The sequence below is a fragment of the Dipteris shenzhenensis genome, chromosome 33 (genome assembly GCF_047967505.1).
Source record: "Dipteris shenzhenensis isolate YYH24624 ecotype China chromosome 33, Dip_SZ_1.0, whole genome shotgun sequence".
In the NCBI taxonomy this organism is placed as follows: Eukaryota; Viridiplantae; Streptophyta; class Polypodiopsida; order Gleicheniales; family Dipteridaceae; genus Dipteris; species Dipteris shenzhenensis.
In genome coordinates this window covers 61,210-75,380 of record NC_141628.1, presented here as the reverse complement: position 1 = coordinate 75,380, position 14,171 = coordinate 61,210, and the positions used below count along the sequence as shown (strand labels likewise).

General features: G+C 39.4%; 1 protein-coding gene across 1 annotated transcript; it reads right to left on the bottom strand.

Moving 5' to 3' along the window:
* Positions 1-2,525: 2,525 nt before the first annotated feature.
* Positions 2,526-3,293, bottom strand: LOC147879502 (nicotianamine synthase-like). Its single transcript, XM_087372161.1, has one exon. It carries the CDS (start codon positions 3,291-3,293, stop codon positions 2,526-2,528), a length of 768 nt encoding a protein of 255 aa, XP_087228287.1.
* Positions 3,294-14,171: the final 10,878 nt, after the last annotated feature.

The window sequence follows — 14,171 nt, the reverse complement described above, 5'->3', positions numbered from 1 at the left end:
CATCCTCAAATGGTGCCATGAGTAAAGGAGTGTAGAGAAGGAGAAGGTTTGGAGAAGTAGGCTTGAAGGAGCAGCATGTAGGAAGAGGGAGGGCGAGGAGGAGGGATGGGGGAGGGAGGACTAGCAGTTGAAGAGGAGGGAAGGGGGGTGGACTAGCAGGTGTGGAGGGTGAGGAGGAGTAGGCGTGGAGGAGGAGGGAGGAGCAGGAGGGAGGGGGGAGGAGGAGCAGGCATGGAGGAGGAGGGAGGGGAAGGGGAGGAGGAGTAGGCATGGAGGAGGGAGGGAAACAGGCATGGAGGAGGGAGGGAGGGGGAGGGGAGGAGGAGCAAGCATGGAGGAGGGAGGGAGGGGGAGGAGGGAGTAGGGAGGGGGACTCAAGAGGAGGAGGGAAGGGGAGGAGGAGGGAGGGGGAGGGGCAAGAGGGAGTGAGGAGGGGGAGGGGGAGGGGGAGGGAGGGAGGGAGGGGGAGGGAGGGAATTCAAAATTTGAATTTTGAATTTACTAGTTCCCACCTAAGAGTAAGAGTTGTGTAAAAGGTGGGGTCACTTTTGGGCTTAACCCACCTAGGTGAGGGGGGGTTAGGACTTTTTGGGACCTACCTTGGCCCTTTCATTAGGACTAATCCATTCCTTATGAGGCCCTTTTGAGACCCCATTTCTCCCCTAATGGTAAGTGCAAATGTACTCTCATGTAATACAATGCACTATTCAATTTTTTAAAACTTGTGTAAAGTCAATTTTCAAATTTGAACTAATGAAATGTCCAAAATTAGGAGATGCTTTTCTAAATATTATATTAAGCTCTTTAGACTTTTAAATAAGATATGGGAGCAGCAAACTATTTAAACTAAATGCTTTAGCACCACTTTAACAGGTGATGTTAATCTTAAGAGACATTCATAAAGAGTAGTATCTAAGAGACGTGGCACATATTTATACAACTTCTTTGTGTCAATATGGTCTAAAACTAAATTGCTTAACAATATGCATACACATAGATACTATTAGGGACATCTAAAAACAATAGACTAACAAATAAGCCATCATTATAAGTTACCAAAATAAAGATACCTTTCAATAAGATAGGGGAGTGAAAATTATTTAAAACAAATTCTATAAATGCCTAGTCTGATAGGATGATTTTATAAGCTGAACACTCTATAGGAGAGGTGGTGTACTATACATATAACTTCTTAGCATTAAGAAAAAATATTTAAATATATAATAAAATTATTTAATATTGTGCACACACGTGGATAGCAAGCCCAAAGAAACTAGTACATTAACAAAATAAACTATCAACATAATTGACCAAATAATTGTGTACTTTACTTCAAGATTAGTTTTACATGGAAAATCATCAACTTTGCTTGAATGTATCATCATACAGGACACAACTAGTTAAATGCTTTATCTCAAAACTATGTTTAATTTACATGGAAGATCATATAGTCTACCTTTTCATATACATCTATATGGAACACAATCTACTCTATAATTTGCTTTGCCTTTTCCCCTATTGACACCAACATTTGCCTCATTTGATGTCATAATACTAACATCCACTCATTTTTTATTGTAACAAGAATTCTTCTACCTCTATCAGTATGCCAATATCACTAAATTACCATTTGTATCTTCATTCTCCCTTGACTAGTACCTTGGCTACTAATGCCTTCAATGCCACTAGTGGTGCTTGTGATATTTGAACCACTTAGGGAGGTTTGAGTTGTAGGCTTGCTATTTACCTTAAGTGCTTCTTCTCTATTTGCCCCACCTTTTCCACTTGTTGCTCCTTGTAAAAGATCCATCTCTACCCTTTTGAACATAAGTGTTATGAAATCCTCTCTTTGCACTTTTAGATCGTTCCCTTTCTATTTGATTGCAAAAACATGTGTTGGCTCCTTGGTGTGGCCGTACCTTATGAATCTTAATTGACCTTTATAGAGCCTTTGTAACATTTCATCCATATTCATCTTTTTACCCTTCAACATGGCTACATCAATTATTAAAACATTTTTGCAATCATCAAGGGCCATTAAACGTGGTGATTATTAGTAGGGTTAAGTTTTCATTTAGCATACATGATAGCTAAGATGGATTGGGGATGGTTATGAAATTAAATGCTTTATCTAAAGCTTTAAGCTACATGTATTGCTAGCAAGCCCATTTTTTAAAATCAATGCAAATTTTTATTTTTCTTGATTTTAAAGGCTGTCGAGAAAGGACACCCTTTAAGCTTAATTCTCATCTATTGGGATTTTCTTCAAGGAGGTTTCCTTGTAAAGAATGAAAACTTGGAGAAAAGATAGAGAACAAAGCAAAGTTTAGAGGTTGAATATTCAATATACTAGTGGCATACAAGTCTGAGAAAAGGCAATTGGAATCCAATGAGAAAGATTGTGTGCTAGTTCTCGCGCTAGTATAGTTGATGAATTTTTAATGAAGGGGAAGTTTTCTTTGAGAGTGTATACATGGCTATAGTAGAATCCACGGAGCAAGTGAAATAACATATCGTCGAGCTCGCTATCTCCTTGCGATTATCACAGAATTTACCACTTCGTCCGTAGGATGATAGACGGATATGATTTCAAAGCCAGGCGATTGCAGCATCTCTTTCTCCACTATGGGATACAGGAAAGCTCTCGGCCCATGTGCGCTTCGCACCACTAGCGTAGCGCCCGCCTTCATGTGCCGGGCTAGGTGCTCTATAATCTCTACTTTCGCAGCTCTATCCAGTCCGACTAACGCAGCCAGAAACACCACCTCGTAGTCCCCCAGTCTGTCGTTGACCTTTTTGATATTGCGAGTATGGAAGCTCATCCTGGCGGGGAGATCAGGGTGGCCGGTCACAAGCTGGCGTGCCAAATCGTTCGCATCAGGGTCCAGATCGTAGTTGTCGAACATCGTGGACGGCAAATGATGTAGCGCAAGAACGATGGAAGTGAGAGGCATCGGCCCTGACCCTACAAACGCCACTTTCTTGGGCATCGGAATCCCGCTCTGGCACAATAGCTTGAATTCCAAGGATGCGAGCTTCCTGTAATTCCAGTAGTAGGGGAAAAGGTGGAGCTGTGAGTGAGGCTGCGGAAGGCGTCCCAAGAGGGCGGAGAAGTGCGTTTCAAGCAGTCCCTCGGCGCGGCTACAGAGATGGATGAGGTCAGAGCGGACGGCTTGAACGGGAGGCAGAAGGTGTCGAACGTCGATGCTGCAGGGGCGAATGCAAAGAGCGACAAGCTGTGAGAAGAGGGCGTTGACGGGGTCGGAAGGGCGGAGGCTTTCGAGCTGAGACATGTGGCTATGGAGGTGGAGGATGGCATCTACGAGGAGGTCAGGGGAAATGTGCTCCATTGGAAGAAACAATCAAACTCTCCCAAAGACCCAAGGGCCTAATATGAGACTCAAAGTAGCTGATACAACAACAGAACCTGATACACTGAGCTTAAGGGATGGAGCCTCTAAGTTGGCATAGTCTAAAAGAGAGGAAACTCAAAGAACCTGATACAACAACAGAAGAACCTGATACAAGGAGCTCAAGGGTGGCATACAGAGGAGAAGAGAGAGCGTGTGCCTTTTAGGGTTGATCACACGCCCCTTCCCTTGATATAAAGCCTTTGCATCGTGCTCCCACACTCCCAAACCTACCCCAAAACACATCCTTTCCACGTGCCTGCCCCACTCCTCCTCTATTCTGTTGTACACTTCGTCAACCCCAACCTATATATTATCATAGGGACCCTTAATGGTAACTCTCAAGCCTTCGATCGTGCACATGACCATCATGGATGCGTATTTCTTTCAAAGGGTCACCACCCCTCCTATAGTTCAACACATGAGAGGATCATCTCTCCTCACAACAACTTTTTCAATCCCAAGTTTCTCTCCTCAATTACAAGTCAACGCCTCTTCAAAGATACTTTTATCATATATGAATAGAGCACCATTATTAAGATATGATTCTTTACACTCACGTACTTTTCACAAGTTTCCTAGCCTTAAAAAAGCCCCTACTTGACCTTCTCACTTATTGTCTTATTCAAATAAAAGTTGCAATGATTGAGACCATGGAGTGGATTGCACTATATAACCTTAAGAATTTAAGATATTGTGTCTTTCTTTGGTCAATTATAACTAGAAGCTTTGGTAAGCAAATGTCAATTCGTGTGATGAGATAGCAACCAGTTGCACTTGTTTATAAGATTCTTATAATGGATTGTGGAGTACTCTAATCAAGCCATTTGTTGGCTAAGACTTTAGGGCACACCCTTCCCCCCCTTTCCACAAGTACTCCACAATTCTCCACAAGCTATGCACACTCTTGCACACTTCTTCCACACATTTGCCCCAAAGTTCTTAGTTTTTTAATAATAAGAGAATAAATCAAATGCCAAATGTGCTTCCCACATCTTTTATCTTCTCCAAATCCAATTATTCATTTTATTTAATCATTTTAGATATGTCTCTACCTTAAAATTTGTAATTCTAACCTACTAGGCCAAGCACTTAGGCTTATAGCAAACTAGGTTTCTATGTTGTGCTACTTTATAAGCTCTATATTATACATGCAAACACAATTACATTCCTCATGCCAATTTGTACATGTAATACAAAATATTTTCCCTTCCATACAAACTTTAGATATGCATAGTAGGCTCTCAAGAATGATGCATCCATTATATTGGTGTTCTCTTTCAATGTCGTTTTATAAAGGATGTTAAGTCTTTGTGGTTAATATGCATTATAGTCTTTCAATAATGATGCATCCACTATATGTATGTACTTTTAATGAAGAACATTAAGGCATATAGCAATTTTTATATGTCATACACTGGGACATAACCCAAGGGAGGCCCATGATCACTACAACCATTCTCCATAGCCCCATGGGAGAGGGAACGACACTAGTGCCATTCTCCATAATCCCATTCTTTTCCATTGAGTTATAAGAGAGTGCATATGACATGTACTAGTAGTGATAGGCTGTCCCACAAGGTTATGGGGGATGATAATAAGGACCATTCTCTATAACCCTATGGGTGAGAATGACACTACTACTATTCAAAATAATCCATGATCGAGAATAGCACTAGTTACATGTGTCAAACACCCCCTCTCCCCCTCCATATGAACCTCAGATATGCATGGTGGACTCTATCGATGTTGTACGAATTACCATAGAGATTTCTCTTCTTTATCAATGATGTACAAAATTCTAAGAGTTGTGAAGAATAGATGGTTTCAAAAGCTGTGAATTTGGTAGGTTTGCTCATTAGAATGGCACCAATTCCATTATGATTGACCCAAAAGCAGATTTTATGTTGTGCAAAGCACTCTTTACACCCTAGCTCTTGCTTCTTGCTCATCTCACCCTAGCCTCTCATGGGGGTGGTGTTGAATTTTGGCTCAATGCTACCCCTTCTATCCTTTTCTTGGTTAGGGTTCACCATAAAGCATCTTCTTCTCCCCTTTTTCCAATCAGCCTCAACAACGACATTGGAGGGCACTCACCACTCCCTGCATGTACTTAGTGCAAAGGATTCTTGGAGCACTTCACTTTGGTATCTAGAAGCTCATTCTTGCCTATAGCTATGATGTTTTGCTCTATGTCTAGCATTCAATGGTGCCTCTTGTACTCTGCGATTGTATTTGGCTCTCTCTTCTCCTATGTCTCATTCTTGCCTATAGCTATGATGTTTTGCTCTAGTATGTCTAGTATTCAATGGTGCCTCTTGTACTATGATTGCATTCGGCTCTCTCTTCTCCCTGTAAACAACATGGTGGTTTGAACACTAGCCATTGCTTTCTTGTATTTTGTTTTGATACATGTATTTGTGCTAGAAAAAGGTTGTTCTTGTGTCACCGAGGAAAGTTCTATTTTGGTATGTGTGTTCATGCTGTAGAAGGGTAGTTGTTATGTCATTAGGAAATATTGGTCCCCTTCTTGCAAGAACCGGGGAAAAGCTCCGAGTTTCATTGTTCTATCGTATATCCTTTGTTGTCCTAGATTGATTATTTTTCTCTTAATAGGTTTTTTTTCCTAGGCGTATTGCAGAGTTTGTGGGATGAAGATTACTCTTCCACCTCTGATATAACAACTTTCTGAGAGGTTGATTGAGAGAATATCTCTGCCTCTGTATAACCTTTTTGGGTTCTTTGTAGAGGAGTTTTGGGATTGAGATTACTCTCCCACCTCCATATAATATGTACTAATTCATCTTGAATGGAATATATTACTATTTTTTGTTTAAAACGTGGATTGGATTTAGTTTTAATGATCCTAGATTTGACATTTCCTCTCCATTTCCTACTGCATAGATGAAGGTTGAACAAAGTTTTACAACCTAGATATAGACTCTATCCCCCAGAGAGAGTGCCTCTTATTTGTTCTCTCTCGCACTTCTTAATCTCCCTCTAAGAACCTCCCTTGCACTAGGTGTCTCTAGAATCACCTTTGCACTCTAGCCTCTTCACTTGGTGCCATGTGTCCCACACCTTTCCATAAATCCATCTCATGGGATCCTTATGTACTTATTCATTAAATCCTAAGCCTAGGAACTGTGAAGATAGTGGGAGAGAAGGAAGGAGTCCCACTTGCGGCTTTCTCACACACACAATGGGGGAATACACACAAAGGTGGAGGCTGAAAATAGTTTTCCTCTTCTTAGTTGTGAAAGCCAAAAGGACTCTTGTACAAAGAAATAGAAGAACCCTATATGTGGGTCTCAATCCAAACTCAGCTAACTAAGGTGGCATACTAACTGAGCCACGAACTAGAGTACATAAGGATAGCTATCATCTAGCTATTATTCATGGGCGGTGTACCAACCGCATCTACAGCTAACAAGTCGGTGACATAAATGCACAACGGTCACCCTGGCATATCACAAGTGGAGCTCGATATCTCAACAGGAACTACCCTATACCCAAGCCAATTAATCCCCACTAAAGCAAGCATTAGCAAGCCTTCATGATGGTTCCCATTGTAACATAACCATTCCATAGCACTCCATGGTCATGATTTATAGAACCTTACCTTCACCTCTCCTTCACCTTAAGAATGGTTTATGTCCTCATGGAAAACAAAATTGTGAAATCTCCTCTAGAGATTGTTTACCCTTTTCCATGCTAAATTCTCTTCAAGTCTATCCTTCCACTTGACTAGACATTCTTAATATATTGTATGTCTTGTTCTTTTTTTTTCCTATCTTTTTTCTAGTCCATATGGTAGAGATCCAAGTTCAATGAGTTTGACTAGGATTTCATTTCAATGAGATTCTCATTATGCATTAAATTTCTTTAAAGCCTACTTACATGAAAATTTCTTTTAAGCCTACTTACTTGAAAAATCAAGTGTACTCTACATCCTTCTAGTAAGGCAAATTGGAAGCAATTTCTCTAATTCTTTTAGGTATTAGAAATGGTTCATGATACCCAGGAGATAATTTTGGATATTTTCCATATTTAGGATTTTTTAAGATTCTAGCACCTTAAATCATTTTACTCCAACTTTAAATCTCTATAGTAGGGTTTCACATAACTTCTTTCTCTATTTTGAGCCTTTCTAATGCTATATTTAGCTAATTTAAGAATCTTTTCCATATGCTTCTTAAATCTCCTCTTTTTTGAGTCCCACTATGATTGGGGCTATAGGTTGAAATTTGTACATCATCAATGAATGGACTAAAGCTTGTTGTTGAATGCTTGCCACTATGATATACAAAGTCTAATATGGGAAAATAATATACCCAATCCAAGGGAGTTCACTAAAGTATATGTAAGGTGATATAAGAATTCAACAAAAGGAATTTTATATATACATAAGAAGTATAAGGGGCACATAAAACCCATTTTTTTAATGCACATGATATAGGAGGTTTTTATATGGTAAACCACTTGGTTCGCAATTAGTTTCCATAGTGTTCATATTCAAAGTAGTTCTTCCAACATCATAAATAGAGAATGGATGTTAATTTTCTATCTTGGTCATTAACAGTATTAGCTACTAGCCCATACAGTCTATAAATATGCTCCACAAATAGCTTTTTTTAATGCATGAGTTTTTAACCTCTTGATTTGTTGGAATAAATTGATCCATCTTGGTCAACCAATCTGTAATAAGCATGACACCCAAAAAGAATTTGGTGCCTAATGTTATTATTAAGTTCAAGATAGATATCTTGATCACTACATTTTTTCCACATGAGCCCTTTATTAGCAACGTATGGTGTGTCTCCATTCCCATGTGACTCCTCAATGAAAGCTCCTAGACTTGTTGGATTCCTCAAATTGATTTCCATGTTTCAAAAAAATGAGGAATAACTTCACATTTTCCTTTTAATGACTTAAGGAAATAATTTTGGAATTGAGAAAAACTTAATTCATTAACCAATGGCATTCGACCTAGGGAATCTACTAGCACATTAGATTTCCCATTTCAATATGTCAATTGGTTGTCAAATTCTTGCATTAATTTAGCCCACCTAGCTTTTCTTCCTTTGAGCTCTGGCTAATTGCAAATCCATTTGATACTTTCTTGATAAAAAATGATCGCAAACTTGGCACCATATAAACATTGCGTCCATTTCTTAAAGCATAAACTATTAGATAAGGATAACTCTAACATGCTTTTCAAAGATGATGGAGTTACTTAAAAACTTCATTGCAAGCTATACCCAAAACTATAATTCCATTCATGACCTAGAACAAAGTTTATTATGTTGATAAACATGATTTGGAAATCCAAAGGCATCCTAATTGCCTTGAATATCCACCTCTACACCATGTGTCATGCTGTCCCAAACTTTCTTATCACTACCACATATTTATGGGCACTTGGACTCTCTAACAAATCCAATTTCTTAACTAGCAAGAGTATGAGAAATAATGTATGGCAGAATCATTGACCATAATTCTTAAACTTTCCCCCTTAATATTTGCTCCATCCTCTTTAAATCATGAGATAAAAAAGTGGGTTGCCACATTACCAATGAGGCAACACATATAGGTGAAAACCATCTATTTCATTTTGAGAGTTCTTAGTGGATTCTTGTATCAGAGCCCATTTTGGATGCATTTCCTTGCTCAGAATTGCACTTACAAGATAGTAAGGATCTTCTAGATAAGGTTTTCATTTTGTATCAAAACAATAGCATTCTGAGTTTTTAATCATTTTAAAATTGCAACAATAATGTGTGGCTATAACCTTTCAGGGAATCTCCATCCTAACAATAGCATTATGAGTTTTTAATCATTTTAAAACTGCAACAGTAATGTGTGGCTATAAGCTTTTAGGGAATCTCCATCCTTTTTTGGGAAAGTTCAAATAAAGCACCTCTAGTCATACATACTTTCAAGCTTAGAGCATACAATTCTTTCCTTATGACCACCAATTTGCCTTCCACGTCTCCTTATCAAATCATCTATTGTTCTCCACATCCTTCTATTTTAGCTCTCTTGAGATAGTGCTAAAAACTTTATTGGTATCCTCCTATGTACGTCCAACATACAAAAATCCTACTTTAATCTCATTGAAGATTACATGAGCAACTAGCATTGAGCAAAATGAGACATGAATACATTCTCATTATCCAGCAATTATCTACCTATATTCTTAAAATTGGTGGTAGGTGACACTTTTCTACGTGTACACTATGAGTTGCATGCATAATGGATGTCATAACTTGATTACTATAATGAGGATGTAAGGAATTAATGTATCTATTTGCAAAAGACTTAAAGCTATGCACTAACACTCCATATAAATGTGCCTTTAAAAAGTATTTGCCTTCTATCTTAGGAGAAGTGGCAAAAAAGTGATGCAATGTTATTGTATCTTGATCCATACTATCTACCATAAGAAACAAGCACTTATTTATATGCAAAATAGCTTCCTCCTTCCAAAATTCATCTTTGCATCTCGCATGTCAAAAAATCCCCGTGATGATACTTCTGCTTCTTTTTGTACAATTCCCTTTCCTTTGGACTTTGTGCACTCTTAACTGCTCATTTAAAATCATCACATTCACTACATTTTGAATTTTTTTTGTCTTTTTGGGATGCACAATGTTCTTCTGACAAAGAGTATAAAAAGTACAAGAAAAATCCATGGCATGCCCTCTTTCCCTTAGTTTTTCTTAAATAGAGTCAATTACCTCTTTTTTTCTTAAGGAAGGTGCTTTTCAATGACCTATTCATTGTTAGGATCTTTATGAGATAAATGGGGTTGAGATAAAGCATTCTCCTTTATAAAATCATTCAAAAGTGCTTTTGTCCTTGAAGTTGTGCTCCTTAGTTTCTACTTCCTTGTGTTATCATGAATTCTACATTTCACTCATTTTACTCTTACCAACTAAATTCCATTATGTCCCATGTGATAATCCCGTAATAACTTAATATGATTTATTGCAAGTCTTGTGCCCATTGTAAAGTGGATTGATCTTTAGTACAGGAGGTCTTTTCTTATCATTCTGAAGAAAGTAAGAAAACTTTGTGAGACTGTACTATTCCTTTCACTCCCTCCCCTTTGCTACATATTTTCCCTACATGTCTTAATATGAAGCAAGTCAACAAAATGCATACATCTATGCTTACAACACCTACATCTCAATGAATTGGCCACATGCTCCTTATTTGAAATTCTCAATCTCTTTGGTTGCTTAGGTGTATTTTTCTAGACCCGCTTCCTCTTCATGCATTTGTATGACTGTTTTGGTACCTTGTGTACATTGTTCTTTGTAGTTGCTCTTTTTTCTCCCTCATAGTTGTTTGTCACATTCCATCTATTGCATGTTGCATTCTCAATCATGTCTATATGAAGTCAAATGCAAAATAGTCCTTTGGTGGTTCCATCCTTAAGTTTGATACAATTAAAGAGCCATTTTGAACATTTGGACATCAATTTTGCTTTGCTTTCATTTTGTAACTGCATTCTTTTTCATTAAACATGATTTAAGAGTGGTGAGAATCTTGAAAATATTTTACTCCTAAGAAAGCATCACTCATTGACACACCTTCCCCGATTTTCATAGCACCACAACTTCCTTCACCAAGTTTGTCCATATGAATGAGCTAATAAGACATCATAAATGAAATATTTTCCTTTCTTAAGGTGGATAAATTCATCAACTTTGGATAAGAAATCACTTTTGAAAGTCAACTGGAAATCTAGCAATGGTAATGGTTAGGTCTTCAAGAGTTTCTAGCCCTTCTATTGTTGCCTTACAAATTGTTATTAGCCCTAGTTGTTTCATTTTGGCTTGGTGGACTCAAGCCTCTTCTATTTCGTGCCTTTTCATGAAGGAAACTTATTTTTTGAGTTATTTTTCCCAATGGATGGCTTGTAAGGTTGGAGGATCAGGGGGGCATAATAGCATTTAAGATTGCTCTCATTAATGAAACCATCCATTTTGAGTCTATCGAGGTCACAATGTGGTATGACCCTTGCGGTGTATCTCCACAACCTAGTAAAGACCCATTTTGTGATATTTAAGCTTTTGCTTAGTATTTCTTATGTTGTATAATAGCACAAGGTCACCTCCACTAAGGTCCTTATTCTTTAGGTTGTGATCAAACCATCATTTTCAGCAAAGTTTTTCAACTTTTATATTGTATGCCACCCTAAGCCTTGTTTCATCGAGCTTCTCAAGCACAATCAACCTCACAGAGAAAACTTCTTTGGAGGTTCTATCTCGGATTGCCACCCTTAGGCTTGGCACTATGAACTCCATAAACATCACTACTTCTACCCCAAATACAAAGGGTGTGCACTTGGTTGCAACTTTATATGTAGGTGCAGTATGCCCATAATGCAATGGTGATTTTGTGTTCCCAATCACTTCAGCTGGCCTCTACCATGTAGGTCATTGTAAACCATAAATTTTTATTAGAGCTTTCAACTTGGCCGTTCACTCTAGGGTAGTATGGAGCAGATTTTCTATGGACAATTAGGGACTCACTCATAAGCATGTGAATTGTTTCATTGATGAAGTGAGTCCCTTGATCACTCACAATTTCTACTTGGAGGCCAAAGCATGATATGACATTCTCATAAAGGAATTTGTCCATCACTCGAGCCCCAAACTTCTTGGTTGCATTGGCCTCTACCCACTTGGTGAAGTAGTTGGTTGCCACAATAATGTATTAGGTTTGTGTCCCTTTTGCTATTGGACTAATAGGTCTTATAGACATTGATGCCTCATTTTTTAGAATGTTGGTCTGTAAAGAATCTTGTAAGGGGAATAGAATCTTTCCTATAAGGTATGAAAGTTATTTTTTAGGGGTTGTCATGTTTGGCAAATTTTGTTGCATGTACAAAGAGAGTAGGCCACCATAATCAAGCTTGTAGTACCTTATGGGTCATTAACTCTCTTATGATGATCGAGTGGGCTTCTTTCAACACCTTGACAAATACTTCCTCTCAAACACAGTGGCACATTATGTCCTCCTTACCCATTTGGTATAATTGGTCTGCTAATATTAATTCATAAGGACATGTTGCATCCTTAATGACTTTTTTAACCTTGTCCTGTGGAAATCAATTGGCCCTGTTCTATGGTATTAGGTCTATAAGGAATAGCATGGCATTTGAGAGATCATCGTCAACCTCAATCTTGGGATCTCCATTGGGAATCTGATACAAGTGGCAAATGGGTGCATCCCTTCCAAATTGCCATGGTGAAATCAAATTCCAGTAGGTTAACATCCACTATGTGATGCATTTGGTCATTGCAAGGCTTATCCACTAGATAGAGATGCACCTCATGGTCCACAAAGAATACAAAGTTGAGGATCAAACACCTCAGTTCCCATTGTGAACCACATGAGAGGGTGAGCGACGAGCGACTATTGCCATGACCATTTAATAGTTATGAACCCCACTTCGTTTGAACTTTGCCGCAAGGTAGCCATCCGTATAAGTGATAATATGATGGATAAGGACATCACAGACAAAAATACAATTTTGTCTGAGGCATCACAATTAGTAAGGTCTTCCAGTACAGAGCCTACCAACAAGGAGCATAAAGAGTCTAAGGGCTTATATATGGGCGAGTTGGCCTCTAGTCTATTGAATCAACTAGGCCAGTAGTGGAAGGCAAGAACCTCCAAGGAAACACCAAGTAGCCCCCACTTATTCCCAAGAAGAGACAATGTTTAGTGTGGGGTATGCAACGGCAATCACCCCTCAAATGAGTGCCCCTACCTCAAAGTAAGGCAAGTCCTCTATTGTGCACATTGCTATAGATGGGGGAACCATGACACCTCCCAGTGCCGATTTCCATAGGTCCTCCCCCAGCTGATCTACTAGCCGAGGCCCCAACTGGCTCTAACAGCCCCGCCCAACTCGATGAATGTACAAGGAGCCCCTCTAGCCAATCCAGGGCAATATAGGGCATGGCATGCTCCATTACCACCACCCATACTAGGTCCGTAACCATCCCCACCTTGTATAACTCCAGTCAACCAAGTATTGGTGGAAGAACTACCTAATGATTGGGATGAGCCTAAGGTTATCCCGACTATCATCCTTATGAGGAAGGAGTGGCATCATAAGTCACTACCTTTTACATGAGGATCAACATGTCCCAATATATCAAGTAGCACTCATGCCCTCGAGGGCAAGAGACATGAATTCCTTGGCACGAAGTCGCCAGATCCACACCCGACAAGCGAATGCCTGTATAAGGGTGCAATGAACCCTCCTGTATCATGCTTTAAATTCCAAGGGCTTAAAGGATTGTCCATATAGGGATCTCACCCCTGTGGTCCCACCCACAATAGGTCTCGTGCCCTTGTGTGCTTGATGCAGAGTGGAGCATTTATTCAGGGATTGTCCCCTAAGGAGGCTAGTGACTCTGACCACCCCACTCAAGAGCAATTTATCAAGCATTGAACAAGGTCAAGTAGCAGTGGTGCCCTTGAAGGTCATCATAAGGATGCAAGCAAAGGCCCTAGGCAAAGAAATGAAGAAGTAGGCAAGGAAGGATAGGGTCTCAATTCCTGAGGCACACCAGCCACCATAGACCAAGCCCAAGAAGGTCACCAGGGTGGGCGAAGGAATGAATCAAGTGCTTATCCAAGACGGTTCAAATGAGAAGACAGCCACCCTCACCACCTCCTCTAAATTTGGACGAGCCCCTTCCCTGGATGATCCTAGTATGCCCCCATATCCGGATG

Bases quoted from the DNA above. Each gene is read 5' to 3' on its own strand.
- LOC147879502 (XM_087372161.1), bottom strand. From the start codon at position 3,293: ATGTCTCAGCTCGAAAGCCTCCGCCCTTCCGACCCCGTCAACGCCCTC.